The sequence below is a fragment of the Camellia sinensis genome, unplaced genomic scaffold, assembly GCF_055761805.1.
Source record: "Camellia sinensis isolate YWXY unplaced genomic scaffold, ASM5576180v1 Unanchor12, whole genome shotgun sequence".
In the NCBI taxonomy this organism is placed as follows: domain Eukaryota; kingdom Viridiplantae; phylum Streptophyta; class Magnoliopsida; order Ericales; family Theaceae; genus Camellia; species Camellia sinensis.
The window spans coordinates 4,993,164-5,021,123 of record NW_028128998.1 but is presented as its reverse complement, the minus strand read 5'-3'; the positions used below and the strand labels follow the sequence as shown (position 1 = coordinate 5,021,123).

At 32.7% G+C, this 27,960-nt stretch overlaps 4 protein-coding genes across 22 annotated transcripts in view; 3 read left to right on the top strand and 1 right to left on the bottom strand.

Annotated features, from left to right (window-relative positions):
* LOC145789295 (ubiquitin C-terminal hydrolase 12-like) overlaps window positions 1–8,118 on the top strand; it is a 40,829-nt gene extending 32,711 nt beyond the window's left edge. For 3 of the 19 annotated variants that reach the window (XM_082911498.1, XM_082911486.1, XM_082911487.1), the window contains 11 exons: window positions 1,484–1,539; window positions 1,674–1,851; window positions 1,947–2,048; window positions 2,132–2,203; window positions 2,356–2,439; window positions 2,929–2,994; window positions 5,722–5,808; window positions 6,142–6,258; window positions 6,868–6,942; window positions 7,097–7,183; window positions 7,557–8,118. In XM_082911498.1, the coding sequence (XP_082767624.1) occupies window positions 1,484–1,539; window positions 1,674–1,851; window positions 1,947–2,048; window positions 2,132–2,203; window positions 2,356–2,439; window positions 2,929–2,994; window positions 5,722–5,808; window positions 6,142–6,258; window positions 6,868–6,942; window positions 7,097–7,183; window positions 7,557–7,598 (966 nt within the window). In that variant the 3' untranslated portion in view covers window positions 7,599–8,118. Of the gene's footprint in view, window positions 1–1,483; window positions 1,540–1,673; window positions 1,852–1,946; window positions 2,049–2,131; window positions 2,204–2,355; window positions 2,440–2,928; window positions 2,995–5,721; window positions 5,809–5,881; window positions 6,259–6,729; window positions 6,787–6,867; window positions 6,943–7,096; window positions 7,184–7,556 lie in introns of those variants that run through there. The other 16 variants (XM_082911491.1, XM_082911488.1, XM_082911489.1 and 13 more) reach the window with 16 other exon arrangements.
* Window positions 8,119–10,005: 1,887 nt separating this feature from the next.
* Window positions 10,006–11,351, top strand: LOC145814621 (uncharacterized). The gene is made up of 2 exons (XM_082911503.1): window positions 10,006–10,495; window positions 10,711–11,351. Exons 1-2 carry the CDS (start codon window positions 10,112–10,114, stop codon window positions 11,179–11,181), a joined length of 855 nt encoding a protein of 284 aa, XP_082767629.1. The 5' UTR covers window positions 10,006–10,111; the 3' UTR covers window positions 11,182–11,351.
* A 9,641-nt stretch (window positions 11,352–20,992) lies between these two features.
* LOC114310993 (receptor-like protein EIX2) lies at window positions 20,993–25,731 on the top strand. The gene is made up of 2 exons (XM_028257091.2): window positions 20,993–23,672; window positions 25,451–25,731. The coding sequence occupies exon 1, from the start codon at window positions 21,063–21,065 to the stop codon at window positions 23,661–23,663; it is 2,601 nt and encodes an 866-aa protein (XP_028112892.2). The 5' UTR covers window positions 20,993–21,062; the 3' UTR covers window positions 23,664–23,672; window positions 25,451–25,731.
* A 49-nt stretch (window positions 25,732–25,780) lies between these two features.
* Window positions 25,781–26,313, bottom strand: LOC145814648 (uncharacterized). The gene is made up of 2 exons (XM_082911620.1): window positions 26,144–26,313; window positions 25,781–26,042 (listed from the first exon to the last, which is right to left on the bottom strand). The coding sequence occupies exons 1-2, from the start codon at window positions 26,311–26,313 to the stop codon at window positions 25,781–25,783; spliced, it is 432 nt and encodes a 143-aa protein (XP_082767746.1).
* Between the last annotated feature and the right edge of the window lie 1,647 nt (window positions 26,314–27,960).

Below are 27,960 nucleotides of genomic sequence, written 5' to 3'. Positions count from 1 at the left end.
TCCCGACATTTGATTCCGGTTAGCTTTTTCAACGGTCCGACATGACCCTATAAACTGTCCCGACATTTGATTCCGGTTAGCTTTTTCAACGGTCCGACAAGACCCTATAAACTGTCCCGACATTTGATTCCGGTTAGCCTTTTTCAACGGTCCGACATGACCCTATAAACTGTCCCGACATTTGATTCCGGTTAGCTTTTTCAACGGTCCGACAAGACCCCATAAACTGTCCCGACATTGATTCCAGTTAGCATAAAGTGTCCTCTACAACGTTATGACACCACCATACAGTGTCCTCTACCACGTTATGACACCACCATCCAGTGTCCTCTACACCGTTATGACACCACCATCCAGTGTCCTCTACAACGTTATGGCACACCATACAGTGTCCTCTACCACGTTATGGCACCACCTTTCAGTGTCTTCACCAACGGTCTGACACGACCATACAGTGTCTCCTATCTTTTTTTTATTTTTATGTATTTTCTTGTTTTGTTCCTCTCTCCAAACTCAAGTTGGTTAGTTTCTATCCTCCTTGAGTTTGCGGGGGGCTGTTAGAATTTACCAATTTACTCCTCCACCTACCATCTCCACTAGCACCCACTTCACCTACCACCTCCACTACACTACACCATCTCCACTACACTACACCTACTACCACCTTCTCTTCCATATATAGGAGTTGTAATACATAACACAAAATCAACAATCTGGTATCTATCAATAAATCAACAATTACATAAATTCTTACAGTTTGTAACTGAGATGAGGATATGGTTAAATAGATATTTGGTCGAAGTACAAAAGACAAATGGTAGAAGTAACATAAATTAAAGATGTTGAGTTGAGATAGACCATGCTAAGAAGAAGATGGTTTGGTTATACAAAATGACAACCTGTAGATGCAATAGTAAGGAAGAGTGTTGTAAATGAAAGTGTTTGGGAGGGAAAAACCTAAACTGACATGGAATGCAGTTGTAAAAAATTATATGGATATATTTAATTTAACAAAGCATATAGCCATTGATAGAACGGAATGGCCAGGAAAGAATTATGTAGCTGACACCACCTAATTGAGACATAATGCGTAGTTTGGTTTGGTTTATTTGTGCTGTACACCATTCTATTTCTTTAATGGTTGTTTAGTTGAACTTACATATTTTATATTTTTTCCTAATCCCCCCCAACCCGCAGGTTGGGTGACTGGTGTACAAAAGAATGAGTTGTTTTTTTCTTTTCCCCAAGAACTTACAGTGAAAAGGGAAGAAGTGAACTGTTTTTATCTTTTATTTATTTATTTTATTTTTTTATCTATGTCCTCCCCCGGGCAAGTGATTAGTAATGGAGGACAATGCATTCATTGGGTGTTTGAAGATGTCAAAAATTTTAATGTAGTCGACATTCTAATTACAGCTTTTTGCAATTTTTTCTCTGATGATCCCCTCAGTATTAGTTTTGCACTTGATTTGATGATTCATAGGTTGTTCGCTTCCGTTCTTTGGAGAAACCTAAGGAGGATGAGTTCTGTCTCGAGCTGTAAGCTTTCCTAAATCTTATCTATCATACAAATTTATTCTGTATATCTAATTATTCTGTTTATTATTTGTTATATTAACTTCTTTATGAATTTACTTGGGAAAAAAATATGGTTACCCTCGTAAATTTTTTAGGTCAAAGCTTTACACTTATGATGATGTTGTTGAAAGACTAGCCCGCCATCTTGGCTTGGATGATCCGTCTAAAATAAGGCTTACATCTCATAACTGCTACTCTCAGCAACCTAAACCCCAGCCAATCAAGTATCGAGGAATGGATCATCTATCAGACATGCTGGTCCACTACAATCAGGTTGTAATGTCACTCATTTAGACTTTTTATTTTGCTTTTTATAGTTAGAATAACCACTATTTTCTGATGGCTTAGTTTTCTTCCCTTGTGGACAGACTTCAGATATTCTCTACTATGAGGTATTGGATATCCCTCTTCCAGAACTGCAGGGCCTGAAAACTCTAAAAGTTGCTTTCCATGATGCTACCAAGGACGAAGTGAGTGTGAAATCGAAGCAGTCATTTCTTCATTATATGTTAGCTTTTTGTCTCTCATACAATCTTGATTTAACTATTTTCAGGTAGTAATTCATACTATTAGATTACCAAAACAAAGCACTGTTGGAGATGTTATTAATGATCTGAAGGGGAAGGTAACCATTGCAACTTTCTTTGCTTTCTAACTTGTCATGTACTTCTTTTTTTCATGGAGATGTTGCTGTATTGATTGGACTGCGACAATATTTTTTGTACTTATTGTGCTAAAATTTACTTGTTTTATTTGACAAGAATCCACTCCCCGTAGTTCCTTATTTTGAAACAGGTTGAGCTGTCTCATCCAAATGTGGAACTTAGATTGCTTGAAGTTTTCTATCACAAGATCTACAAGGTATTAAGTAATGTTAAAGCTATTATTGTTACTTTCTGAAGCAAATTTGATAGGTCATTGAAATGGGTGTTAGATAATGTTGAAGCTATTACTGTTACTTCTGAAGCAAAGTTGGTGAGAGCTTATTGAAATGAATGCATCTTGACAGATGGTCTGTGGTTGATGCTTGATGCTGTCCTTTCTACGTTCAAGTTTTTCACTTTTTTTCTTCGTTTCTTTTTCTCTGAACTGCGACTGCATGAAAATATGATTGGTGGATGGAGTTAAATCTTTTCAAAAAATAAAATATAACCAGAATCTTTTCAGAATCAATTTATAATTCTCAAATCACTTCCAAAACTCCTAACGTTTCTGGGTTGATTTCTGGTGAGCTGTGAAATTATTATAGTGTTTACTGAGCACGAGCAATTATGTGTACCTAGCACTACTTGCATCATCTGAGACCTTTTCTATGTTTTGTGATCTTATTCTGCACCATATATGTTACAGATTTTCCCGCTTAATGAGAAGATTGAGAATATCAATGATCAGTACTGGACATTACGTGCAGAGGAGGTAATCAAATTTTTTGTCCTTAGCTGGTTTATTCATGTGGCATTAAGTCCCTTGTGTTTCCTGTTTATACAAGTTTTCTGCAAAAATGATCTTCCAATATTTGTAAAGGTGCTTCCTGCATCTTGATTGTTTGTTTTCTCGACTAACTAGTTATTTAGGTCTATGTTTGGGCTTGGATACGAGTGTCAGGTGCAGGTATGCATCTAAGTGTCTAATTCATTTAATTCTTTTGTCCAAGATATGGGGACATGGAAAATATTCATAAATTTTAATACACTTCTTTTAGTTTCTAGGGTAAAATGATGCTTATAAGGTGTCAGAGAATTTCATGCATAATTTGGAGGTTTTATGCTTGGCTTTCTGTTGGACTCGAAATATGCTTGCTAGGTGAATGTCTAACTACATATGTCAGAAACATATTTCATATCTTTTCCCAAGTGTCGAGTGCCTGACACGGGTACTTAATGCAGTTAGAAGAATCCATGTAAGATAGATTTAGGTCAACACTAAACTTGAAAGAAACCATGCTTTCGATAAACAGCTTGGGCTGTCGGGTAATGCTGAGCTGATTGAGACCGTACCGTAGCCTTCATTGGGGCACCTTGTGCTTTCGTGTTTCCAATAACTATCTAGGAGCTACATGCATTCCATTCAATTTTGATTGTAAGGAATATTTAGGATCATTGAATTAGAAAAAAATATTATAGTAGCTGTGTCTCTTGATTTCCAAAATCTGTAAGAATACACTGTGAGCTAATAATTGATAGATACTAATTTACAACTATTGGTTCTTCAAAGTTGATGGTGGCTTTACTTTTTTCTCCTTTGTCCTTTTCTTTCCTCTCCTTTTTAATGTTATTTTTCCTTCTCAATTTCATTCGTTTCTTATATTTTCAATTTGTTCCAGTTTTTCTTTCTTTTGTCTTTTTTTTAGGTGTCATGTTGATTATTTCAGGGTAAGTTACAATGACCTCCCTCGAATTTTAGAGATAATACAAGAAGCCCCACTAGGTTACGAAAATTACTCGATACTTCCCTTCCATTAACAAAGACTCTAAATGTGTTAATTGAAGTGATTAATTTACTTTTTTACCCTAAAATGTTTTGTATTTTAAGTGACATTAATGTCAAATGACAAAATTGACCTCTTCTTAACTGTTCAGTTTACTTAATTACCCTCCATTATATCTATTTTATTTCTTCCTCCATTTCATGAGACCACCGCCACCATCCCCCTTCCTCATCACCGGTAATTTCTCTTTTATCATTCCTTCACGTTCCTTTCTTCCTTCATTTCTTTTCATTCTCTTTTCTCATGGCTCTGCAAACTAGCCAAAAGCCACTAGCTACAACCACCAAAGGCCACCAATCGCTGCCACTGCCAACCCGACAACCTCTTTCTTTCTTTCTTCCAGGTCATCTGTCTCTTCCCACTCTCAAACAACAAACAACCACAATTGCCATTGGATATAGAGAGAGTGAGAGTGAAGCCACCACAGGCATCATGCCTAACACCACTGCTAACGCTTCTGTGATCCCCTTCTCTCGCTCTACCCCATCTCGACTCCAACACTTCTGTTGGGTTTTTTTGATCTACTCTGTCAGGGTTTTATATGATTTTGGGATTTGGGAACAAGCTCAATGATGGAAAGCCTTCAACGAAATGGTGGTAAGAGCTTTCAGGTAGGACATGCTGCTGGATTCATGGCTCACAAGGGTATGAGAAAAATATGCGTTGGTGCTCATACCAGGGGCAAGAGCTAGCGGAATGTTTGCGAAGTTGCCCATGATTACACAGTTGATGAGAAAGGAAGCAATGATGGTGTCGATGAGGTCTTTGCAGATTCTCTAAGACTCATTAGGCTAGATGCGGCGGATGTGTTGGTGCTGGATCAGTTAGAGTCGAGGATGGAGGGATTGGAACAGAGGGACATAGTCAGAGATAAAGCATGTGCCACTGTGACAATGGTTTTCTGTTCAACCATTTGCTGAATAGGTTATTTAAAATGAAAAATGAAAAATAAAATAATTTGGCTAGATTTTATTTTTAAAGAAAATGGTAAGTTGTGAATTTAATAAAATATATGGCATTACATAAGCAAAAGATAAGTTCCGGGAGGTGGACTGTTTGTGGGATATATTTGTCACTTATCTTCTTTTTGGGTGTCGGGGAACTCTTTATTTAAGAGTGTCCCAATTTTTTTCTAAGCTAGAGATTGGTTGGCGGTGTGTGCAATGTAGGCTTTTGCCCGTGTTTAGCTTGTTAGGGGTATTTGTGTTTGTATTCTCATTGTCCTGTTGTAAGAGGATGCCTTATCCTCTTTTCATTTTTTGATTTATCAATAAAGCTTTTGTTGTTGATCAAAAAAAAAAAAAAAAAAAAAAAAAAGAAAAAAAAAAAAGATACCTCATTAATAGCTTATTTACGCTTTAGTCTTTAGACCAATTTATCACAAAGATTTAAGGGAGGACAATGTAATTTTGTCGAATTATGGGGTAGGTTGTAATAAGTTCAAATTACAGGTTAGGTCAGTGTAATTTACCCATTATTTTATTAACTTGCCTTTTGACATACTATTATATCACTAGCTCAACAAGCCATTTTAGCTGTGTTGAATTGACCGGTATAGCAAAATTTTCCTGATCTTTGATTGTTTGGATCGGTTCACATTGTCATATGGAAAGTGTTTTGTAGAGGTTCCTGACTACAGTTGTTCCTCATAACAGATTCCAGAGGAGGAGAAGAACCTTGGTCCTCATGACCGTCTTATTCATGTTTATCATTTTATGAAAGATACAGCTCAGAACCAAGTGGTAAGTTGTTTTGATAGAAAATTTAAAAGCGGTATTGCCATTGTTCCAATCATTTATAAAGTAGTTGGAGCAGGGGATATGAGAGAGTGCTTTTGTTACATATTTGTGAGAGCGCTCCGATCAAAATTAAGGGTTCAGAATGTTTCTGGTGTTTGATGAACCGTGTGCTATGGCTCGACTCTGTTGTCAAAAAGATTTACATTCGTGGAAAGGATGGGCTGCCAACAACTTTCCTTCAAAATCCAGTGTCCAGGAACAACTACAATACCAGTAAACTGAGATTCAGTAATACAAATTGTAATATTTCTTTGTCATTTTTTCCTTTTTAAACAGCAGGTCCAGAATTTTGGGGAACCTTTTTTCCTTGTCATCCACGAGAGTGAGACTTTGGCTGAAGTCAAAGTACGCATACAGAAGAAATTGCAGATTCCTGAAGAGGAGTTTTCAAAGGTATAATATTTTTATTTTTGGGAGAATTACAAAAAAAAGGTTTGAGCCTTGTAACAAAATAAATCTAAATTTTTTAATTTTGTCAATTTAAACAGTAATATTTTGATTTGTTTTTTGTTTAAACCATTTTCTTATTTTCATTTAGTAAAATCGATGGAAGATGGGTATTTTAGTCATTAAACTCAATATAGATATACATAAAATGAAAAATGTTAAAATAGATTAGCCTGTGTCCAAAATTTTCAGAATCTTTCTCTATTTTAATATTATAAAAATCTTCATATTCTGACCAGTAACTTGTGATTCAACAAATTTGCAAGGCTGGTCATCTCTCTCTCCTCTCTCTCTCTCTATATATATATATAATCTTGATATAGTTGCTTCTATTCCCTCTCCCTCTCTGTCTCTCTCTCATGGTTATACCCTGTTTTTTTTTTGTTGTTGTAATTTCTCCTTTATTTTTTCTTGCAGTTAATATTTTTCTTGGCACACAAAACTGTGTATACTGTGTAACCTTGTCTTTCAACATTATGATGCAACATTCTCTGTGAGAATGTGTTTGGTTAATTATTTTACTGTAATTTTTCTAAAATTACTGTTTTTCCTCAGTGGAATTTTACATTTTTATCTTTGGGTCGTCCTGAATACCTTCAGGATTCGGATGTCGTTTCCAGTCGCTTTCAGGTGCACATAAAATTCTCTCTCTCTCTCTCTCTCTCTCATCTGCGTACACGCAAGCAGAAGCATTACACGCTCCCATGCATGTGCATGCATAATTTTTTTTTTGAGGTGATTAATGTTTTCTCCCTTCTATTTTTCACTTTTTTTTTTATTTTAGAGAAGGGATGTCTATGGTGCTTGGGAACAGTACCTTGGATTGGAGCACTCAGACAACACTCCAAAAAGGTCATATGCAGCCAATCAGGTATACAAGTGCCTCGAATTGATTTAAATTGCTTAGATACAAGTTTAGGAAAGTATGTGGTCTAAAAAATCAGCGGAGATGTTTTTCTTTATGCCTCTGGCTTGTGCTGTTTGTCTCAATTTTGTGGCTAATATAGTAAACTTTTGTGCTAAAATTGTATTAGTTTATGACTTCTAAAGTTGTGTTTGGTTAGGGGATTTAGGAAGGGATTTGGAAAGGGAAAGGGAAAAGGTGTGTGAAACTATGTGAAATGTAGGTATATTTTTTTCACATTTCACCTACCTTTTCCATTTCCCTTTTCAAATCCCTCATCAAATCCCTCAACCAAACACAACATAAGAACTTGTAGTGACCTTAAATCTCAATTGTGCAGAATCGACACACATTTGAGAAGCCAGTGAGAATCTACAATTAGGAAATGCCAACTGAATCTCTGCCAGTGCTGCCGAATCTGATAACCCTCTGATGGAATATGACGCTTTGTGAAGAAGACACCAGCAGCAAAAAAAAAAGAAATAGAAAAAGCGAGCAGCGAGATATTGTGAGGTTTAGTTATCATTTTATTAAATCTGTAATCTTTTAATACGGGGTGGTAGAGCATATGCAGCATATCCTCCATAGTTTGGACATGCCTCCCCCTGCTCTCTCGCACATGTGCTTGCGCAAGAACCAGCGTGAGGGTGAGGTGCTTAGGTTTTTTATTCCATTGTAATTTGGGGATATATAAGATTTTGGGTTGGGTGATGTATAGTGTATAGGTATGTTTTTGGACATTTCCTTTCTTTTCCCTTTTCTTTCTGTCTGATTCTCCATTTCTAGTTTTATTTTGTGTGCATTATAAGTGGGGGATCTGTGTAATGTTTGTTTTTTTGGTTACTATTTCTGGGTTTTTCCAGATTTGTGCAAAAGGAACTTGTATTTTCTTTGCTGTCCAATTGTTATCCAGCTGTTCTAATCCCTGAGAGCAAAGATCCTCTAGAGTGATTTTTTCTTAAAGTTTTCTAGAATGCTACATTGTGTGGTTGAGATTTACTGACAAGTCACATCAATTTTTCTGACGTGACTTGCCAGTAAATCTCAACCACACAATGTAGCACTCTAAGAAAACTTTAGAGAAATTTCACTTTAGAGGATCTTTGGTGAATCCGTGAAGTTAATTGTTGAAACAGCTGCCTTCAATTGATAGGAAAAAAAAGGAAATAAAAGGACAAGACAATCTAAAACCTGTTCACCTTGTTTGGTTTTGATTAATTTTCTAAAAATTAATTTTTTTTTTATATATTTTTTTTTTTGTTTTTGTTTTTAGTAAAGTTTTAAAATAATTGTAGTGATTTTATATTTTTTTTATTTTAACTTTTTAGATACACTTAATGTAGATGTACTTAAAAAAAATATTTGTAAAAAAATATTTTAAAAAATTAATAAATATACAATAATACATAAATGTATTAATTTTTGTATTTTTATTTTTATTTATTTTTATTGTGAATTTTTTACAGATTTTTTTTTACAAATATTATATTTTTTAAAATATTTTTATGTTAGGTGTATATAAAAATTAAAAAAATTGTTCACAATATTAAAAAAGTTCAATAAAAATATGGAAAATACAAAATTTAATTTTTTAGAAAGTGGGTTTAATTTTTTGAAACTATAAAGTAGATTCAATTTTTTGAAATCAAAAGACTCGTGGATGTGTTTTTTTGTTAAAAATATGGATTAATGACACTGGTCACCAATATACTGCACCTGAAATCCCACTTCAACCCCTCTATTTTTTATTTTATGTTTTTTGGACAGGCAATTTGCTAGCTTCTAATCAGTGTGAGTCTCCTGTAAGATTCTGTTAACTATCTAATTGTGTGTTTAATTGTTTATTTTAATTAGCATTTTTACATTAAAATTTGATTTAATACTTACAGCCAGCGTTGAATTTTTCTCAAATTTAAATTTCAATATGAGAGAATTTGATGTGCCTATTGACCCAACACGGATCCTGTTTTGATTATTCGAATTATTTATTTTGTAAAATTCTTAATATATATCGTGAATGAAAAAAATTAAATTAATTCAATAATTATTGTGTGTTTAATTATTTATTTACAATTAGTGACTTTTTTTTTTTATGACAAATTTTTCTCATAGGACCTATTAGATAATAAGTCCATTTATTAGGACCTATACGTAAGTATCCCTTATTGAATAACTAAAAATCTGTGATTTGACTGAACTTAGCACTGATGGTAGAGTTAATTTCCTTGAGTGCATTCTTGGTTCTTAACATATATCATGGAAAAAATTAAATCAATTCGATAATTATAATATTTTTATTTTATGATATTTGTCTTTAAAAAAATAAACAATACGATAAAATTAAAAAGTTACGATTATCAAATCGACTTAATTTTTTTCACTAATTTATTTATCATCTTAATCTTTGAACTTTCTTTAATGATAAATTATTAGTCATAATATATTTTATTATTTATAAATTTTGTAATTTTTTTTTTTTTTTCAAGTTAAAAAATTAACACGCTCTTGCTTGCGATACCAATCTGATTTTTCTTGCTTCCAATATGAGACTAGGCGGGGGACTACAAACTTTTCATATTGTCATCCTTAAAAAAGAGGTCAATATAATTATTATGTTAAAAATATAAAATTAATTGTGATTTGTTTAAAATTCAAGAGAGGTGAATGTAATTACCTATAATTTGGTAGTAGCAACATCCCTTTCATGGGAGAGAGAGAGAGAGAGAGAGAGAGAGAGAGAGAGTGAGAAAGAGAAAGAGAGACAATTTCAGGTCCCAAATACTCCAACAGCGTGGAACATTCTGCGCCTCACCTCTTGCACTCTCACACACCACAACACTCATTCCTTCTGCACCTTATTCCACAAACAAACCTTGAGAGAGAGAGAGAAGAAGGATGAACATGGTTATGTCTGTATTGCTTCGATTTATATATCCACCACCACCTTCATTGTTCGTAACTGCCATGTCTGTGATCAGCCCTGCATCTTTGGCCAACGCCGGGATCTCGGAAATCAAAGGCAAACACATGCAGTATTCTAAGTTCTGGAACAACAACAACGACAACAACAACAACATTGGTAGTAATAATTCTCAAAAATCTCCTTCTTCTTCTTCGGCCAAGCGGGCCAAACTGTCCACCAAAACAGGTATGCTAATTGCGTACACGCCGGCGTTACTCGCCAGCGTCGCTTCCTTCGGCATTTTCCCCAACGAGGGTTTTAGGTTCTTGTTGGTCAATTCTGCTCTAACCATCCATTTCTTCAAGAGGCTTTTTGAGGTATTCAGAATTTTAATTTTAATTTTAATTTTTTTTCTAATAATGCCAGTGTATTGTGTGATTCAGATTTATTTTATATATAGACTAAAGTTACCTCAATTAAATTTTAACTAAGTTTTCCGTTTGTCAATTTGAAATTGGAAAAAAAAAAATTAATTAGTCTACTCAAATTATCACTTGTTTGAATTTAAACAATTATCCATTTTGTTTTGCAGGTTTTATTCATTCACAAATACAGCAGTGTGATGTACCTTGATGTTGCAATTCCAATCTCTCTCAGCTACTTCATCTCCACATCAACCATGATCTATGCCCAACACCTAACCCTAGGGTTCCCCGAGCCGCCACTTGATCTTAAGGATGCCGGAATTTCGATGTTTTTAATGGGTATATCTGGTAACTTGTACCACCATTACCTACTCTCTAAACTGAGGGAACAAGGTGACAAAGGGTACAAGATCCCCAAAGGTGGCTTGTTTGATCTAGTGATATGTCCACACTATCTTTTTGAAATATTAGGGTTTATAGGGATCTCTTGCATTTCTCAAACTCTCTATGCATTCTCATTCACCCTAGGCACCACTATCTACTTGATGGGGACGAGTTATGCCACTAGGAAATGGTACCTTACAAAGTTTCAAGACTTTCCCAAGAATATCAAGGCTCTTATTCCATTTGTCCTCTAGAAAAAAATGAAAATGTGGAAATATAAATTTAGGATAAAGTTAGTATTAAGTCATATATATAAAGATATGATACATTTTGCAGATTTGATATACGAAATGAGATTAAAAGCCAGAGTAGTTAGGCTTATGCCATAAGTTTGTTGATCAATAATTTTTTGTTTGTGAAAAACTTTATTGTTCATCTTTGTGCTCTTACTGACTTTTACATATAATTTAAATCATTGGTTTAAGTAGGAATTTAGAAATGAAAAGCAATTGGGAGAGAAATTGATAGGAAAAAAAAAACCTTATATTTCATTCATATTGTTCTCACATATTTCTTGTCCTTTCAAAATTATTATTCAAATTTATGATCCAAATGTAACCTTACGAATGAATTGCCAATAGATGGGTGTGAAAATGCACTGACCATAAAAGAGGATCAAATAAAAAAAAAAAGAAAAAAAAGAAAAGAAAGGACACTTTGATTAAACATTCTTGAGCAAATTATACTTGTAGTTTTTATAATTTCTCATGTGCTAAATTTAGTTTTTGTAGTTCTAATTAGGGCTATTTACATAGAGAAACTATTGAGAATATCACTGTGACCCTCTAAAGTTTAAAAGTGTACAAATTGACTCCTTCAACTATTGAGAAGTATTACTTTGTCTCCCTAAATTATAAAAACGTACAAATAGACCTCATAAACTATTGGTGTGTTTCATTTTAACCCCTTCTATTAATAGTTCAATTTGTACATTTTTATAATTTGCGGACATTTGTACACTTTTATAATTTATAATGCAAAGAGATATTTCTCAGTAGTTTAGGGAGTCCATTTGTATACTTTTAAAGTTTAGGGGGTCAAAGTGATACTTCTCATGGGTTTTTTGTGTAAATAACCTTCTAATTATATCAATTTTGTTCTTTAAATTTTTTATTTATTTATGTCAATTTAGTTTAATTGATATTTCCATTTGCACACCACTTTTTTATTTTTATATTTTTATCTTCACACTATTTTGTCCATTTAGTTATCAACTCCCAAATAAAAATTAATTATTCAAATATCAATCACAAAATAAAAATTAATTATTTAAATATCAACTACTAAACGGTTTTCATTCTGTAGTTTGATTCTGAGCCTCAAATTTTTGCTTGGTAATTGAGATCTAAACAAAAATTAGTGTGAATTGAGAAATTTTGTGGCAAATAGAAGTTTGTTTGTTTCAAGTTGGATGTTATTCTTTCAATCAATTTGGGAAGAGTGAATAACTTATTTTGTTCCTTGATATTTAATCCAATTTTTAAAAATATTATTAATTAAAAAAATTGACATAATATAAAAACTTTAAGAATAAAATTAACGCAATTAAATTATAATTACCATATCGACACGAGTACAAATATAAAGTCTAAGACTAATTATAAGGAATGTAATTTGTCCAAATTCCTTTCTTGCGACTCGTAACTATCTATTATCTTTGGGAGGTAAACAATGACTAGTTAAAAAAAACACAAAAACGAAAACGAGAATGAAAACAAAATCCTCCAAGGTGGTTTGGAAACTAATTAAAAAAGTAAAAACAAGTTAAAAAGTTAAAAAATTATACAAGTTAAAAATTCAATTTTCTTTTTATTTTGTACATATTTTTTTCGTAAAAAGTCAAAAAATCATTCCAAATATACTAATTTTTTTAGCTCCAATTTTAGTTAAAAAAATCCAAAAAATTACTAAAATAGTCTATTGCCAAAGTTCCGGTGGTATAAAATGGATAACAAGTTTGTTTTTAAAAATATATTTTTTTTCTAGCTGAGAAATATGATAAATTGGACCTTCTATGATTATTGGATGTAATTAATTTTTTATGTGGATAATATACATAAAAAGACTTACAAAATAAATAGTTTGAGATCATTGAATAGAGATCTATGACGAAGCCCACAAATGTGAAACAACACCATCCACTCTAAATTGGGCTAATAGGAACCTAACCATACACACTAGGCATTGTTTGGGATATTTGAGTTTGGCTAAGATAGTCAATAAATATATAAAAAAAAAATTAAAATAATTAATAAGACAAAATATTACATCTAATACAATAATTAATCAATTGTTCTCTCATGACCATCTATTTAATTACAAAAAAAAAAAAAATTATAAATCATCTCAAATGCATAATTTTTTTCATCGTATAAAATAGTTAAAAAATAAAAAAAAATCACTAAAATAGTTATATTTTACATAGCCCTAATGGGAAAGTCATTTTGGCCAATTCAAAATTCAAATGAAAAGTACGGAAGTAAATGTGATTCATGAAGGAAAGAAAGGTTGCATTACTACCATGTTTGACCTTGACTTGGTTTCTTGTGTTTTCACTGTAAATGACCTGTGTGATGTCTCCAGGCAAAAAAATTCAAAATTAAAATTAAAATCTGTCCTATTTTTTAATAAAAATTTAGGGTCATCTAAGTTGCACAAAATAAAAAATATATATTTACTCTTTTTTTTTTAAAGTTTATCAAAGAAGGACATTAGCCACAAAAAAAAAAAAAAAAAGGTCTTCCTAAATGTAAGTTATAAAAAAGTTTTTTTTTTAAAAAATAAAAATGTTACCAAACAATATGACCTACTTTAACCATTACAAAACTCAAAAATTAAAATTTGCTATAGCTTAAAAATAAAAATAAACTTTTTTTTACTAAGAGTGTTTTTAGAACTTCAAGGTTTGAAATTACAAACTTTTTAAAAAATCTACTGTCTAAGCCATTAAACCCTAAATATTTAAAACTTAAAATTTTCATAATAGATATCCTCAAATCGATTACAAACTTACCAATAAAATTCAAAAAGAAATGTCTTATACTATTATTTATTCTTTTTAAACTCTAGGAAAATTTACTCATAAATTCCGTATATATTTTTAATATAATAATTTTCAAATTTTATTTAATTGTGATCATTTAAATAATACTTTTAATTTCTAAATAGAATGAACATATTTCGAACTGACTTGGTTTCTTGGTTTCATGAAGAAGTTGTATAGTGGCTAAGGTTTTAAAGTGGGAAAGATAATAGGTTGTAAAGAAAGAAAGGGAAAATTGAATTTTTTTTTTATTATGAAATAATTATTATTTTTCAGGAATGATGGTATAATCATAGCAATATTTTTGTTTTTAGGAAAGAATGGTAAAATTTTAACAAAATTATAATTAATATGATGCTTTAGCCAATAATATTTTCTTGGGTGAAGCACTAATAAATCCTAAAATGTGATCTTGTGAACGGTTTAATCCTCTATTTTTTCTTATAAATCCGAAGGTCTCCTTAAAGTGGAAATTACATAAAAAGTTAGTCACTTTACATGTTTGGGCTTAATTTTTTAGGGATAAAAGTGATTTTCTCAAAATGTAAAATTACACATTTGGGCAATTTGAATTATAGAAGTTTTGGATTTTCCCTCATTTTAGAACAAATCTCACATCACGAACAAAAACCTAACACTCTAATGTAACACTCCAATAACGTAACACTTCAATGTAACACACTAAAAAACTCATTGGTGTACTTTTCTCAAATGTAACAACGTAACACTCAAAAATAATTCTTTGGTGTACTTTTCCCAAACGTAACGCTCCAATGTAAATATATATATATATATAATTCTTAGTGTATTTTTTCCAAACATAATACTTCAATTAGTGTAATCCCAAACATAACATTCCAATGTAACACACAAAAATACTAAAAAAACTCCTTAGTATACTTTTTTTTAAACGTAACATTCACAGTTTGAAATTATACATTTGTTCAAAACTTACTAAGGAATATTTGTACTCCTTTTGGAATGGTTTGAAGAATTTCACATTCTTTTTTTTTTTTTTTAGTGTTACATTGGAGTGTTATATGTAAGAAAAGTACACTAAGAAGTTTTCTTTTGTGTTACATTGGAGCGTTACGTTTGGAAAAAATACACAATTTTTTTTTTTTTTTTTGTTACACTAAAGTGTTACACTAAGGAATTTTTTTGGAATGTTATATTGAAGTGTTAAGTTTAGAAAAAGTACACTAATGAATTTATTTGTGTTATATTAGAATGTTACATTAAGGAGTTTTTGTGTGTTACACTAAGGATTGGTGTAAATCTGAGCCTGAGTCTTCCACTCATCTCTTGATGCATTGCTACTTTGCATGGAGGGTTTGGGCTGATATGATGGATTGGTGGGAGTTGAAGGGGGCTATTCCATGTTCATTAGAAGGTATACTTCACTGGTGGGATGGGGTGTATTTGAACAGGAAAGAAAAATGGATATGGAAGGTCATTCCCTTAGCTGTTATATGGTCTCTGTGGAAGCTTAGGAATGAGTGCATCTTCAAATCTGCTTCGCCTCAGTTAGTGGACCTGTGTGAGTTGATCAAAATCAGAGTTGCACTGTGGCTCAAACATAGATTCAAGGACTGTCATTTCTCTGTTCAAGATTTTTTAACCAACCTGAGGCAAATAAGATTGAGTCTGGGGAGCAGATCTGTTTTGGGCAGCTGATTCTGGGTTGGAGTTGACTTGAGGCTACTGTTATGTGATGGAGTTGATCCTGCCTTCGTGCAATGGAGATGAACTTGTTGTTCTGTGCTGATTAAAACTCGGGGCTGTTCTGTTCTGTACTGATGAACCAGTGTTGGAGGACCATTTAAACAGAATTGCATTTTGCTTGGAGTTTCAACAGTTGGTGTCTCTGTGTCTCTGGGCTGCTTGGTTGATATCTTACCGACCTTATTTGCCCTGTTTGGTTCTTTTGTGATCTTTGCTCCTTCGTTTTTATTGTTGATTGCCAATGTCTTTTTTCTTGATAATTTTCAATAAAATTCCTTTTGGCTGTTTTAAAAAAAAAAAAACACTAAGGATTTTTTTTAGTGTTATATTAGAGTGTTACATTTAGAAAAGGTACACGCAGAAGTTTTTTTTGTATGTTACATTAGAGTGTAACATTAAGGAGTTTTTGTGTGTGTTACATTAGAGTGTTATATTAAGGAGTTTTTGTGTGTTATATTAAAGTGTTATGTTTAGAAAAATACATTAAGGAGTTTTTTGATGTGTTACATTAGAGTGTTACAATAAGAAATTTTTGTGTGTGTTATTTTAGAGTGTTACATTAAGGAGTTTTTTTGGAGTGTTATGTTTGGAAAAACTATAGTAAGGAGTTTTTTTTATGTGTTACATTAGTGTTACATTTGGATGTTAATTAATGTTAATGTTACAATAGAGACGAACACCACACCAATAACACCACAAACGGGGTAATATCATCCACCTACAAATCACTCCACTAAATCTCCACAAAAAAAAAAAAAAAAAAAAAAAAAAATAGAAACATAAAAACCTACCTTACCCACACACACATACAAGGGCAAATAAGTAAACTTTCAAATCTCAAATCAAAGAAATACAACATATCCAAAATAAAAATGACTAATTGGTTTGAAAGAAAACTTCTAAGACTAAATGGAATAACTTTTCTCCAAATGGGATTTATGAGTAATTTTTTCTATTTTCTTTTTATATTTTAAAAATAAAAAAATTAAGAATTTTATGATCAAGTGTTGGAGCTTTATTTTCCTATTATGAAATAATTATTAATTACAAGAATGACGGCATAATCATAGCAATATTTTTGTTTTATGAAAGAATGGTAAAAATTTTAAAAAATTATAAATAATATGATGTGTTAGCCAATAAGATTTATTTCAATGTTTTTAAAATAACAAAAATTAAAAATTTTATGATGAAGTCTTTGGGAACTTTCCTATCATTCATCATTGAACTATCACGAACTTTCCTACCATTCATCATTGAACTATCACTTTATGTGGTGTTTGGGAACTTGGTTCCTAGATTTTTTTCTCATTTTTTTCACTAAAAGATAAAGGTTTTACAAAATAAAAATAAAAAAACAAATTCAAACAAGATATCACATCCAACCCTATAATCATTTCATTTTTTCTCTCACAAACATCACATCCAATCACAAAAAAATCCAACTATCTTTCCAAACACTAAAAATTTTTTATCCAATAATATCCTACAACTAAAAAAACCTACATAAAAACCCACTTCCCAAACACCCACTTAATATTCTTTTAATATTTTAAAAATAAAAAAATTAAGAATTTTATGATGAAGTGTTGGTGCTTTATTTTTCAATTATGAAATAATTATTACAGTAATGCTAGGGAGCTCGAAAGCCCCTCCGAATCCCCCGAATTCGAAAAAGGAAGAAGAAGAAGAAGAAGAAGAAGAAGGAGGACTGGACTGGAGAGGCCACCATCAACCGGGCTGGGCAGGGGGCGGAGGCAGAGGCAGAGGCAGAGGCGGAGGCGGGGCGGAGACGATCGCCGACGAGATGTGAGCTGCGACGATCGCCGACGAGCTGCGAGCTGCGACGATCACCGAGGTGCGACGATCGGACTGACGATTGGCCGACGATCGGCCTCTCTTCTCTCCCTCTCCCTCTCTCTTTCTCTCCCTCTCCTTCTGTCTCAGACCTGCGTGATGAAGAAGAAGAAAGAAAAAAAAAAAAAAAAAGAATGCCCAAAACGACGTCGTTTTGGGCATTCGGGGGATTAGGGGGGGCAAAATTCGGAGAAAAAATCATTATTCTAATTATTATTTGTAAGAATGATGGCATAATCATAGCAATATTTTTTTTTTAGGAAAGAATGGTAAAATTTAAAAAATATAATGAATATGATGTGTTACCCAATAAGATTTATTTCAATATTTTTAAAATAAAAAAATAATTTATGATGAAGTCTTGGGAATTTTCCTACCATCATTATTGAAATATCACTTTAATATAGATATAGATAGATAGATAGATATTTAATATTGGATCGACTTAAAATATTTCTGTTTTCAGCTGACCCTATCTTGGATTTGATAAAAAGTAAAAATAAAAAATAAAAATTGATCAATAAATTAATAAATATAGTTAAAAACAATCAATTTATATCATAGTTTCTCAAGTTTTAATACATATTTTCATAATTCAAATAAAAAATACATATTTCCATGGTAAAAAACAATCAAGTTAACATTACAAAGTCTGACAAAAGAAAAAATGAAATTGATTAATAAGTCCCATATTTTACACTTGTAATCGATATAGCTTCATATTTTTTTTTTATAATCCATTTAATCTTTTTGGAATTGTAATGACTCATTTGCCCACCACGTTAGAGTGTCACATTTGGAAAAAGTACACTAAAGAGTTTTTAATTTTTTTAGAGTGTCACATCATACCCGCCACATTGGAGTGTCACATGTCACATTTGAAAAAAATATACTAAAAGGGTTTATTTTTTTTTTGAGTGTCACATGTCACATTTGGAAAAAAAAATACACTAAAAAGTTTTTTTTTTTAAGAGTGTCACATCATACTCGCCACGTTGTCACACTTGGGAAAAGTACACTTAAGAGTTTTTCTTTTTTTAGAGTGTCATATTATAGCTGTCACGTTGTCACATTTAGAAAAAGTACACATGTCACATTATTACATTTGAAAAAAGTACACTACGAAATTTTTAATTTTTTTTTAGTGTCACATCATACCTGTCATGTTGTCACATTTGGACAAAGTACACTAAGGAATTTTTAAGTTTTTTGGAGTAAAAGTCTTGAAGTGTTAAATCATACCTGTCACGTTGTCACATTTGAAAAAAATACACTACGGAATTTTTAGTTTTTTTAAAATGTCACATCGTTGGAGTGTCACATTAATACCTGCCACATTGAAATATTACATCATACTTGTCACATTAATAAAAGGGTATAGTTGTCTACCAAAACACTACTAAAATAAAAAAAAAAATAGGACTACACGGAAAGAAATTTTTCACTAATAGGACTTAATAGACCAATAGAAAAAACGGAATTTGGGGATGCTGTTGCGCGGGGTGCGCAGTAGCACCTGTTGTACGGCGAAATAGACTCATTTTGGGGCTCATTTTGATAATCCGAACCGTTAGCATACCTGCAAAAAATCAAGTTAATCGGATATCGTTTACCTATTCATCCACTCACATTTGTATTCATTTTAATACTTTAAATCACAATTATTATTTATTTTTGTAGATAGAAATGTGAATGGATGAATCGGTAAACGATATCCGATTAACTTGATTTTTTACAAGCATGTTCTACTTGATATATTCTAAAATGTGAACGGTTCAGATTATCAAAATGAACCCTGAAATGGGCCCATTTCGCTGCACAACAGATGCTGCTGCGCACCCCGCGCAACAGCATCCCCAATCACGAAAAAACGTAAGACTAATTGGAATATTTGGTTGCAATCTCCTATTTTTAGAAGTTTATGTAACATTAAAAAATAAAATTCTATTATATCAAAACATTTTGAAGGTTGTTAATTTTTATTTTAAAAAAAATTGAAAATACTAAAATATTAATATGATTATAGGGTTTGAAAATATGTAGGAGTTAATTTAGGAACATAAATTTAAAAATTAGAGAGTGTCTATATATGGTATAAATTTTTATGGGGTTAATTTTGAAAATACAAATTTAGGTGATATTAAATATTAAAATAAATTTAATTAAAAAAGTTAATTTAAGAACATATATTTAAAAAACTAGAGAGTATCTATACATGGTATAAATTTTTCATGTAGTTAATTTAGGAACATATAAATTTAGCTGATATTAATAATATTAAAATAAACTTAATCAACGAATCATTTTACGACATGTCTTTTTTGTCTTTTTACAATAATTCAAAAATTTTGAAAAATTATGTTGAGAAGTTGGAGCTTCCATAGCCTTTTCATTAAAAATTCCATTTTCCTTAAAAGGAACCTAACCATCCACTCTAAGACATTTGGGATGTTTGATTTTGGCTAAAACAGTTAATAAAGATGAAAAAATAAAAAATAAAAAATAAAATTAAAATAGTTAATAAGATAAAATATTACATCTTACATAGTAATTAATTACTTTTTCTTTTATAATCATCTATTCAACTATAAAAAAAAATTACAAATCATCTCAATAACACAATTTTTTTTATCACATAAATAATTAAAAAAATTAAAAAAAAAACCCACTAAAACAGCTAAATTTGTAAACAAGCAAATCTAAATTAAAGACAACCTACCTAGCCCTAATGGGAAGGTCATTTTGGCCAATTTAAATTTAAATGTAAAGTACGGCAGAAACATAGGTTGCATTGCAGCCATATTTGACCTTGACTTGGGTTCTCGTGTTTTCGCTGTAGATGACTTGCGTGATATCTAGTACGATGTAATTACCTGTGATACACGGTTGTTTTTCAAATGGGTGTGTACAGTGTGTCCTTTTTCAAAAAGTAGCCGTGTCTTCTTCATTGACTCCCAAGTCTTCTTCATTGACTTGGAGTCTTCTTCATTGACTCCCAAGTCTTCTTGATTGACTTGGAGTCTTCTTCATTGACTCCCAAGTCTCCCTGTTTTTAAAAAAATTAAATTAAAAAAAAAATAAAAAAAATATGACAATCTAAGTATAAGAAGTGGGATGGCAAACAGAACTCGTTTATGATTGACTTGGAGTCTTCTTCATTGACTCCCAAGTCTCCCTGTTTTTAAAAAAATTAAATTAAAAAAAAAATAAAAAAAATATGACAATCTAAGTATAAGAAGTGGGATGGCAAACAGAACTCGTTTATGATTGACTTGGAGTCTTCTTCATTGACTCCCAAGTCTCCCTGTTTTTAAAAAAATTAAATTAAAAAAAAAATAAAAAAAATATGACAATCTAAGTATAAGAAGTGGGATGGCAAACAGAACTCAGAAAAACGAAAAACAACAAACAAAAATCTTTTATCCTTCAAATTTTGGCCATCCATCCATTATGGTCACAAAATATATTATTATTATGCTACCAAAATCAATTCAACTTCTCCATGTGTTCGTGGTTGTGTTATTGTTAAACTACATACCTGTTCTTGGACTTTCCTCGGGAGGAGTTGAAGCTGCTAATAAAATCAGGTGCATAGAGAGGGAGAAACAAGCTCTCCTCAAGTTTAAAGAAGCTGCCATAGATCATTATGGTATTCTCTCTTCTTGGGGGAATGAAGAAGATAAGAAAGACTGTTGCAAATGGAGTGGAGTCCATTGCAACAACCACAGTGGTCATGTAACCATGCTCGATCTTCATGTACCAGAGAATCTTTCCTATTCCTATGGTCTGAGAGGTGAGATGAGTCCTTCATTGCTTGAATTGCAGCATTTGAAGTACTTAGATCTTAGCGGAAATTCGTTTGAAGGGCGCATCCCAGAGTCAATTGCTTCCTTGAGCAGATTACAAGTCCTCAACCTCAATTTCAATCACTTTGGTGGTCCGATTCCTCATCAGCTTGGGAACCTTTCCAACTTAAGGTATCTTGATCTCTCTTTTAATTATCTAGAAGGTCCGATTCCTGATGCTTTTGGGAACATGATATCCCTTGTACATCTCAATCTCTCTGTTAATCACCTAGAAGGTGGCATTCCAAAGTCGTTCGTCAATCTAAGTCGTTTACAATCGTTAGAAATGAGTATCAACAATTTAAAAGAAGAACTTTCTGAGATTCTTCACAAGTTATCTCGATCTGAGAACTCATTACAAACTTTGAGTTTCCGGTGGAATCAACTTAGTGGTACATTGCCTGATTTCACAAGATTTTCATCCTTGAGGGAATTGGATCTCAGTTACAACCAATTGAATGGGCCTTTCCCAGAAAGTTTTGGACCACTTCCTAGTCTTGTTGACCTAGATTTGTCTAGAAACCAAATTACTTCGAATTCTTTCCAAGGCGTAATCTCTGAAGCCCACTTCTCAAACCTCTACAGTTTGCAATATTTGGACTTGTCTTTTAACCATCTAGTTTTGAACCTTAGCTCTGATTGGGATCCTCCTTTTCAACTTCGTGAAATAAACTTGGCATTTTGCAATTTGGGGCCTTATTTCCCAAAATGGCTTCAAAAGCAAAATAAAATTTCCAAGCTTGATATCTCTGGAGCTGGAATTTCAGATACTGTCCCTAGTTGGTTTTGGGATCTATCACCCAAGTTAAATTTTTTAAATCTTTCTTGCAACCAAATAAATGGCTTGTTACCAGATTTATCTTCAAAGCGTACTGATATTATCCTCATAGATTTAAGTTCTAATCGCTTTACAGGTCAAATACCACCGCTTCCATCCAATTTAACATTTTTGAATCTCTCCAAAAACATGTTTTCGGGGTCAATTTCTTTCTTATGTGCAATTTCTAGCACTGCAGTTTTGTCCTATCTTGACCTCTCAAGTAACCTATTATCAGGAGGACTTCCAGATTGTTGTCAACATTTTCAAGCACTTCGTGTTATCAATTTGAGCAACAATAATTTTTCTGGAGCACTTCCTAGCTCAATAGGTTCCCTAAATTTCCTTGAAGTATTGCAGTTGCGCAAAAATAGTTTCTCTGGGAGATTGCCAGAGTCTTTGAATAAATGCGTACAGTTGAAATTTATTGACTTGGAGCAAAATAGATTCACGGGAAAAATACAAGCATGGATAGGGATGCATCGCACAAGGTTAATCGTTCTTAGTCTACGATCCAACAAATTCTATGGAAGCATACCTCAAGATATCTGCTACCTTAAATATATTCACGTTTTGGACCTCTCTCAAAATGATTTATCAGGAAAACTACCACAATGTTTCAGCAATTTTTCTGCTTTGGTTCAGAGTAACAGTTCAGAAGAAACCAGTTATTCCGACTACGTTTTATCTCAATATGTTATGTATGTGAATCGTGTCTATTACTATGAGAGCAATGCATTGGTTCAATGGAAAGGACAAGAGAGGGAGTACGGAAACCAACTGGGACTACTTAAAATGATTGATCTTTCTAGCAACAAATTGACTGGAAAAATTCCTCAGCAGGTTGCGAGTCTTGCAGGGTTGGTTTCCTTGAACCTGTCAAGAAACAATTTGGCTGGAAGAATCATCCAAGAGATTGGTCAGATGAAGATGTTGGAAAGTCTTGACCTATCTGCAAATAGACTTTCTGGTGATATTCCTACAAGCCTTGCTTATCTAACTTTTCTTGATGTATTGAACTTGTCAAATAACAACTTGTCGGGAAAAATTCCATCAAGCACTCAATTGCAAAGCTTTGATGCCTCTGCATATTCCGAGAATCCAAAACTCTGTGGGCGTCCCCTACCCAATAAGTGTCCAGGAGAGGAAACGGTTGTGGAACCTCCAATTTCTACTAAAGGGATTCAAGAAGATGAGGACAGGTTTATTACCTCAGGATTTTATGTTAGCATGGGGATTGGTTTCACCCTTGGATTTTGGGGAGTTTTTGGCACTATGCTTTGTAATAGTCCATTTAGATATGCCTACTTCAAATTCTTGGACCGCATACAAAATTGGTTCTATGTGACTGCAGTATTGAATATGGCTAGACTACAAAGGAATCTTTAAGGAAAATCGGTATGTCTCACTTCGATTTTGTTACTTCTTGTATTCTTCTGTGTGGGCATTGTTTGTAGGCCACCCTTGTTTACATGTTAAAATCTTCTTTTTAAATTGTAACCAAGAGTTTTTAACTGCAAAGTGCAAGCCTTGGCTTTCTTTTAGTTCTATTTTCTAATCAAAATATTCAAGTCCTATTTTAGTTCAAGTACCTTTGGCTCTGTGCTAAGTTCTATTTCCACATCAATTCATGACCAAGCAATGGTCTGATAGTTACATTAACACATTAGATGTTTAAAAAACCAACTCGTTTTTAAATTTAATTTTCTGGTCAAAGCCCTTTTTTCTTCTTTTTTTTTTTTTTTTTCTATTTCTGTTCATAAGTTCTCCACTTCTATTGTAATTTTACAAAAGGGTGAATTGCGCTAAAAGTTTTTGTAATTTGAGACTTGTGCCACTTTAATTCCTAATCGTTTAATTGTGATACATTTAACCTTGAATTTTGAATCTCATTCCAAATAAGAACAATTGAAGACACTGTTGCTCCATTTCAAGGGCAAAGTCGTTAATTTGATAAAATATAAACTAATTTGACAGAAAATAAATGTTAAAAAATTATTTTTGAATTTTTAAAAATTATTTCTACCTACCAAAGATAAAATTATATAAAAATAATAAATCTTTTATTTTTTTATCTATATATTTTTTTAAATTAATTTTTAGTGTATATATGGATGATGATTATATAATGGATTGTTGTTTTTGTAGATATTTTTGAATGGTTATATTGTAATAGATAACTGCATTTGTTTTTAATAGATGTTTTTTATGGTTATCATGTAATTGATAGTTATTAGGCTTTTAATGTGTAATCGATACGTTTAATATATGAAATATTTTTAGTTTTGCATTTTTTGATTTAATAGATTGGTTTAATAATGATATCAAAATTGTCGTCATGTTTGGCTTTTGAAAAAATTGAAACTAATTTAACGAAAATAAATATAAAAAAAAATTATTTTACAAAATTATTTCTACTCTCCTAAAAGATAAAATTATATAAAAATGATGTGTTATTAATTTTTTTCATCAATTTAATTTTTAATTTCTTAGAATTTTTTTTTGAAAAATTGATTCTAAAAATCAATTCAAACGGAATTTTATAATCAAAAAAAATTCAGCATTATTCATTAAAAAAAATGTCATTACATTTCAAATAACATACAAATTAACCAACACAAAATAAATTGTATGATGACTTTGTCCTTGAAATGAACCATTTACAAAGAAAACATTTTTGATTGTCCTTATTTGGAACAATATTCAAAATTCAGAATAAAATATATCACAATTGAAAAGTTAAGGATCAAAGTGACACAAGTCTCAAACTATAGGGACTGTTAGTGTAATTCGCCTTTTACAAAATCAACTAATTGTGTAACAATGTGCTCAATGAAATGGTCGCTTATGCTTCTTTCTTTTTTTTCAAGCCTAATAACTGAAATTAAGGTGCTCTTTTATGCAATGATTTTGCAGCTCTTCTATGGGTACAAAATTCGATCACAGAATCAGATACAATCCTTTCATATGGGATGATAAGATGTAGATTTTTAATGGATTCCATCTCATAATTATATCTAATTTTATGATCAGATTCTAAGCATTTAGATTTTTCCATGATTCCAAATAACTCCTATTTACAAACTATTAATGGCTGCCCAATATTTGTTTTGCTTTAAGTGATAATTAATATTGTTCAATTTTTTTTTTTTTTTTTTGGTTGCTATATTTTCAAGGGAAGCTGCTACACGCAAGACATGAGCTTGTGATGGTGAGTTCGTGGTAAACGAAGTGGAGTTGCTGGTACCATCTTTGCTAAGCCCTCTATTTCTTTCTCGAAGGATGTAGCTACTTAAATAAATAACTCAAGTGTGTAATTTAATTATTTTGGATTAAGTGTGTGTTTTGAAGGACTCCAATCTTTTCTTTTGGATTATCAGTGTTGTCAATAGTTATGGCATTGGCATGGATGGGATAATATACATCACAGTATGACTATCTCATGCTTGTTTTCTTATTTATTTATTTTTTATAGATAAATCGGAATTAAAAGAACCAAACTGGGACTAAGCCCTTTCCCTAGCTAAACCCACCATGTCTGAAACCAGGAGAGCTCTGATTTCTGCAGGTGGGTCATTAACAACAAGCATATCCTCAGGTTGATCTGCCCCGAGCTTGGCCAATGCGTCTACAAATAGATTACCTTCTCTGTAGACGTGTTGTGTAGTACATTGACATCCATTGAAAATTATTCTTGCATCTTCCACTAAGCCTTTGAGAAGATGTTTTCCCTCAGTTCTACAAGCAATTTCACCACTTCCTCCACATCTGTTTCGATAGTCACTTTGTTGAAGCCCTTTTAGAGGATAATGGTAAGGCCTTTGTACATAGCCCATAGCTCTGTCTCAAGGCTGGTACAGTTTTCTAGCCTGCCATAGAAGCCACAAATCCATGCTCCCTTTTCATCTCTAATCAGTCCTCCAAAGCCTCCAGGTTTGGCAATTCTGTAGCATCCATCAATGTTCATCTTGAGGGTACCTGAAGGAGGAAGCATCCACTTGATTAGCATTAGTGTTGATCTTGGGTTAGTAACAGACATTCTAAAAGCTTGGTTAATTTCTCTGGAAAAAAACTGATAAATTTGACACTCTCAACAATGCTAAGAGTTTTGTTTTCAAAGATTTTTGAGTTTCTACTTTTCCAAATTTGCCAAAGAACAACTGAAAACACAATGTACCAAGGAGTATTGTTACCAATACTGTTTCTTTTTTAAGTTACTTAAAATCCAGTTCCTCCAAGATGAATTTCTCATCTCTAGGTACCAATTTTTAGTTAAAACAACCACTTAATCTTTTGGGAAAGTTTGCATTTCCAAATCCACTGCCAATTTTCGCTTTGTTCATCATGTTCCATAAACAAACTATAAGCACTGGTGTAACAAGCCCGCGGGGGACCTCGCTACAGCTCGGACTCGATTTGTGTCACGGTTCTAAGTCTGAACCAAAGAGTCCAAATCCGGCAAATCGTTTTGAGAAAACAGATTTTTGAAAGAAATGCCAAACATGGACTGTTTTGCCAGATACAGAGTCGCCACCTAAATATTTTATAATGGGAAATTTAGGAAACCCTGACTCGGTGCCAAAGGCCACGTGTCCGTCATCACCAAAGTTGCCTCGGCTCAGGAACTTGGGTACAATTGGGGAAGGTCACTTCGTGAGCACCCCCGCTCGCCCGGTCAGAGACCGGCCTCTACTAACCATGATATCTATTTTTGAAAACATTGCATGTTCTTATTCCGGTTATTGGCCTAGGTTACTATGTGATGCGCACAGCATACAAGTATAGACTGAGTCGCCTGAATTGGAACAAAACATTTCATGTTTGTTTTTGAAAGATGGTTTGATGATGCTGCCCGCAGGTAGGCTTAAAATGCAGATTTTGCCACCCTCGGGTGGGCTTAGAAAACAATGGTTTTGCCACTATCTAGTGGGCTTAAAGCAAACATTTGATGATTTATTCCAATCCAACTAACCCAACCTTCACCCACAGGCATTCAGGCAGTTATATCACATAAGCAAATAGCCTCATGGTAAGCATGCTATCATGGCAGTCACTCACACGCATGCAAGGATGCTAAAGCATAAAACTTACCGGGTACTCCAAGCCAAAAACAGAGACTACATTAGAAATTATGCGTGATCCTAAATATACAGAAATGCCTAATGCAACACATGCAAAAATGCAAACTATAGCAGGCTCGGCTATTCTAAACATGGCATATGAAATGTTACAACTAACATGTATTCAATTTGGAATTGAAAGTACAATGCAGTTAGTATGATGCGCCGAGCCCGGTGCATGCAAAACAGATGAATGATGCAAACATGCTATCATACTGTATGCTAATTGAAATATGCCCTAATCTAACCACCATAAGCGGATAAATAAAAGGGAGAAAGACGTTGGGTTGGAAGACATACAACACACACACGCACACTTATTACAGTTGTGCCCTCGTGCAGAGGGTCCAAATAAATATACAGTCCCGAATAAAAGAATATTACAGTCCAAATATTACAGTCCGAATAATATACAAATTCCTAATTAATTAACAAATTAGCTAAGAAAACTGTAAAACTGGCGTGCAAGCCAGGGACTGCCTTGCTTCTGATGAATGATGCATGTCTGGGCTGCCTTGCGCGGAAATCCACCGGGATGCCCCAATTAGCCTCTGTTTAGCAGTTAT

What these genes read in the sequence shown, in the direction of transcription:
- LOC145814648 (XM_082911620.1), bottom strand. Translation starts at nt 26,313, where the DNA reads ATGTCTGTTACTAACCCAAGATCAACACTAATGCTAATCAAGTGGATG. An exon ending in ATTTGTGGCTTCTATGGCAG is followed by an intron (nt 26,043 to 26,143) that starts GCTAGAAAACTG and finishes CTATCGAAACAG; the next exon opens with ATGTGGAGGAAGTGGTGAAA.
- LOC145814621 (XM_082911503.1), top strand. Translation starts at nt 10,112, where the DNA reads ATGAACATGGTTATGTCTGTATTGCTTCGATTTATATATCCACCACCA. An exon ending in TCTTCAAGAGGCTTTTTGAG is followed by an intron (nt 10,496 to 10,710) that starts GTATTCAGAATT and finishes TTTGTTTTGCAG; the next exon opens with GTTTTATTCATTCACAAATA.
- LOC114310993 (XM_028257091.2), top strand. Translation starts at nt 21,063, where the DNA reads ATGGTCACAAAATATATTATTATTATGCTACCAAAATCAATTCAACTT.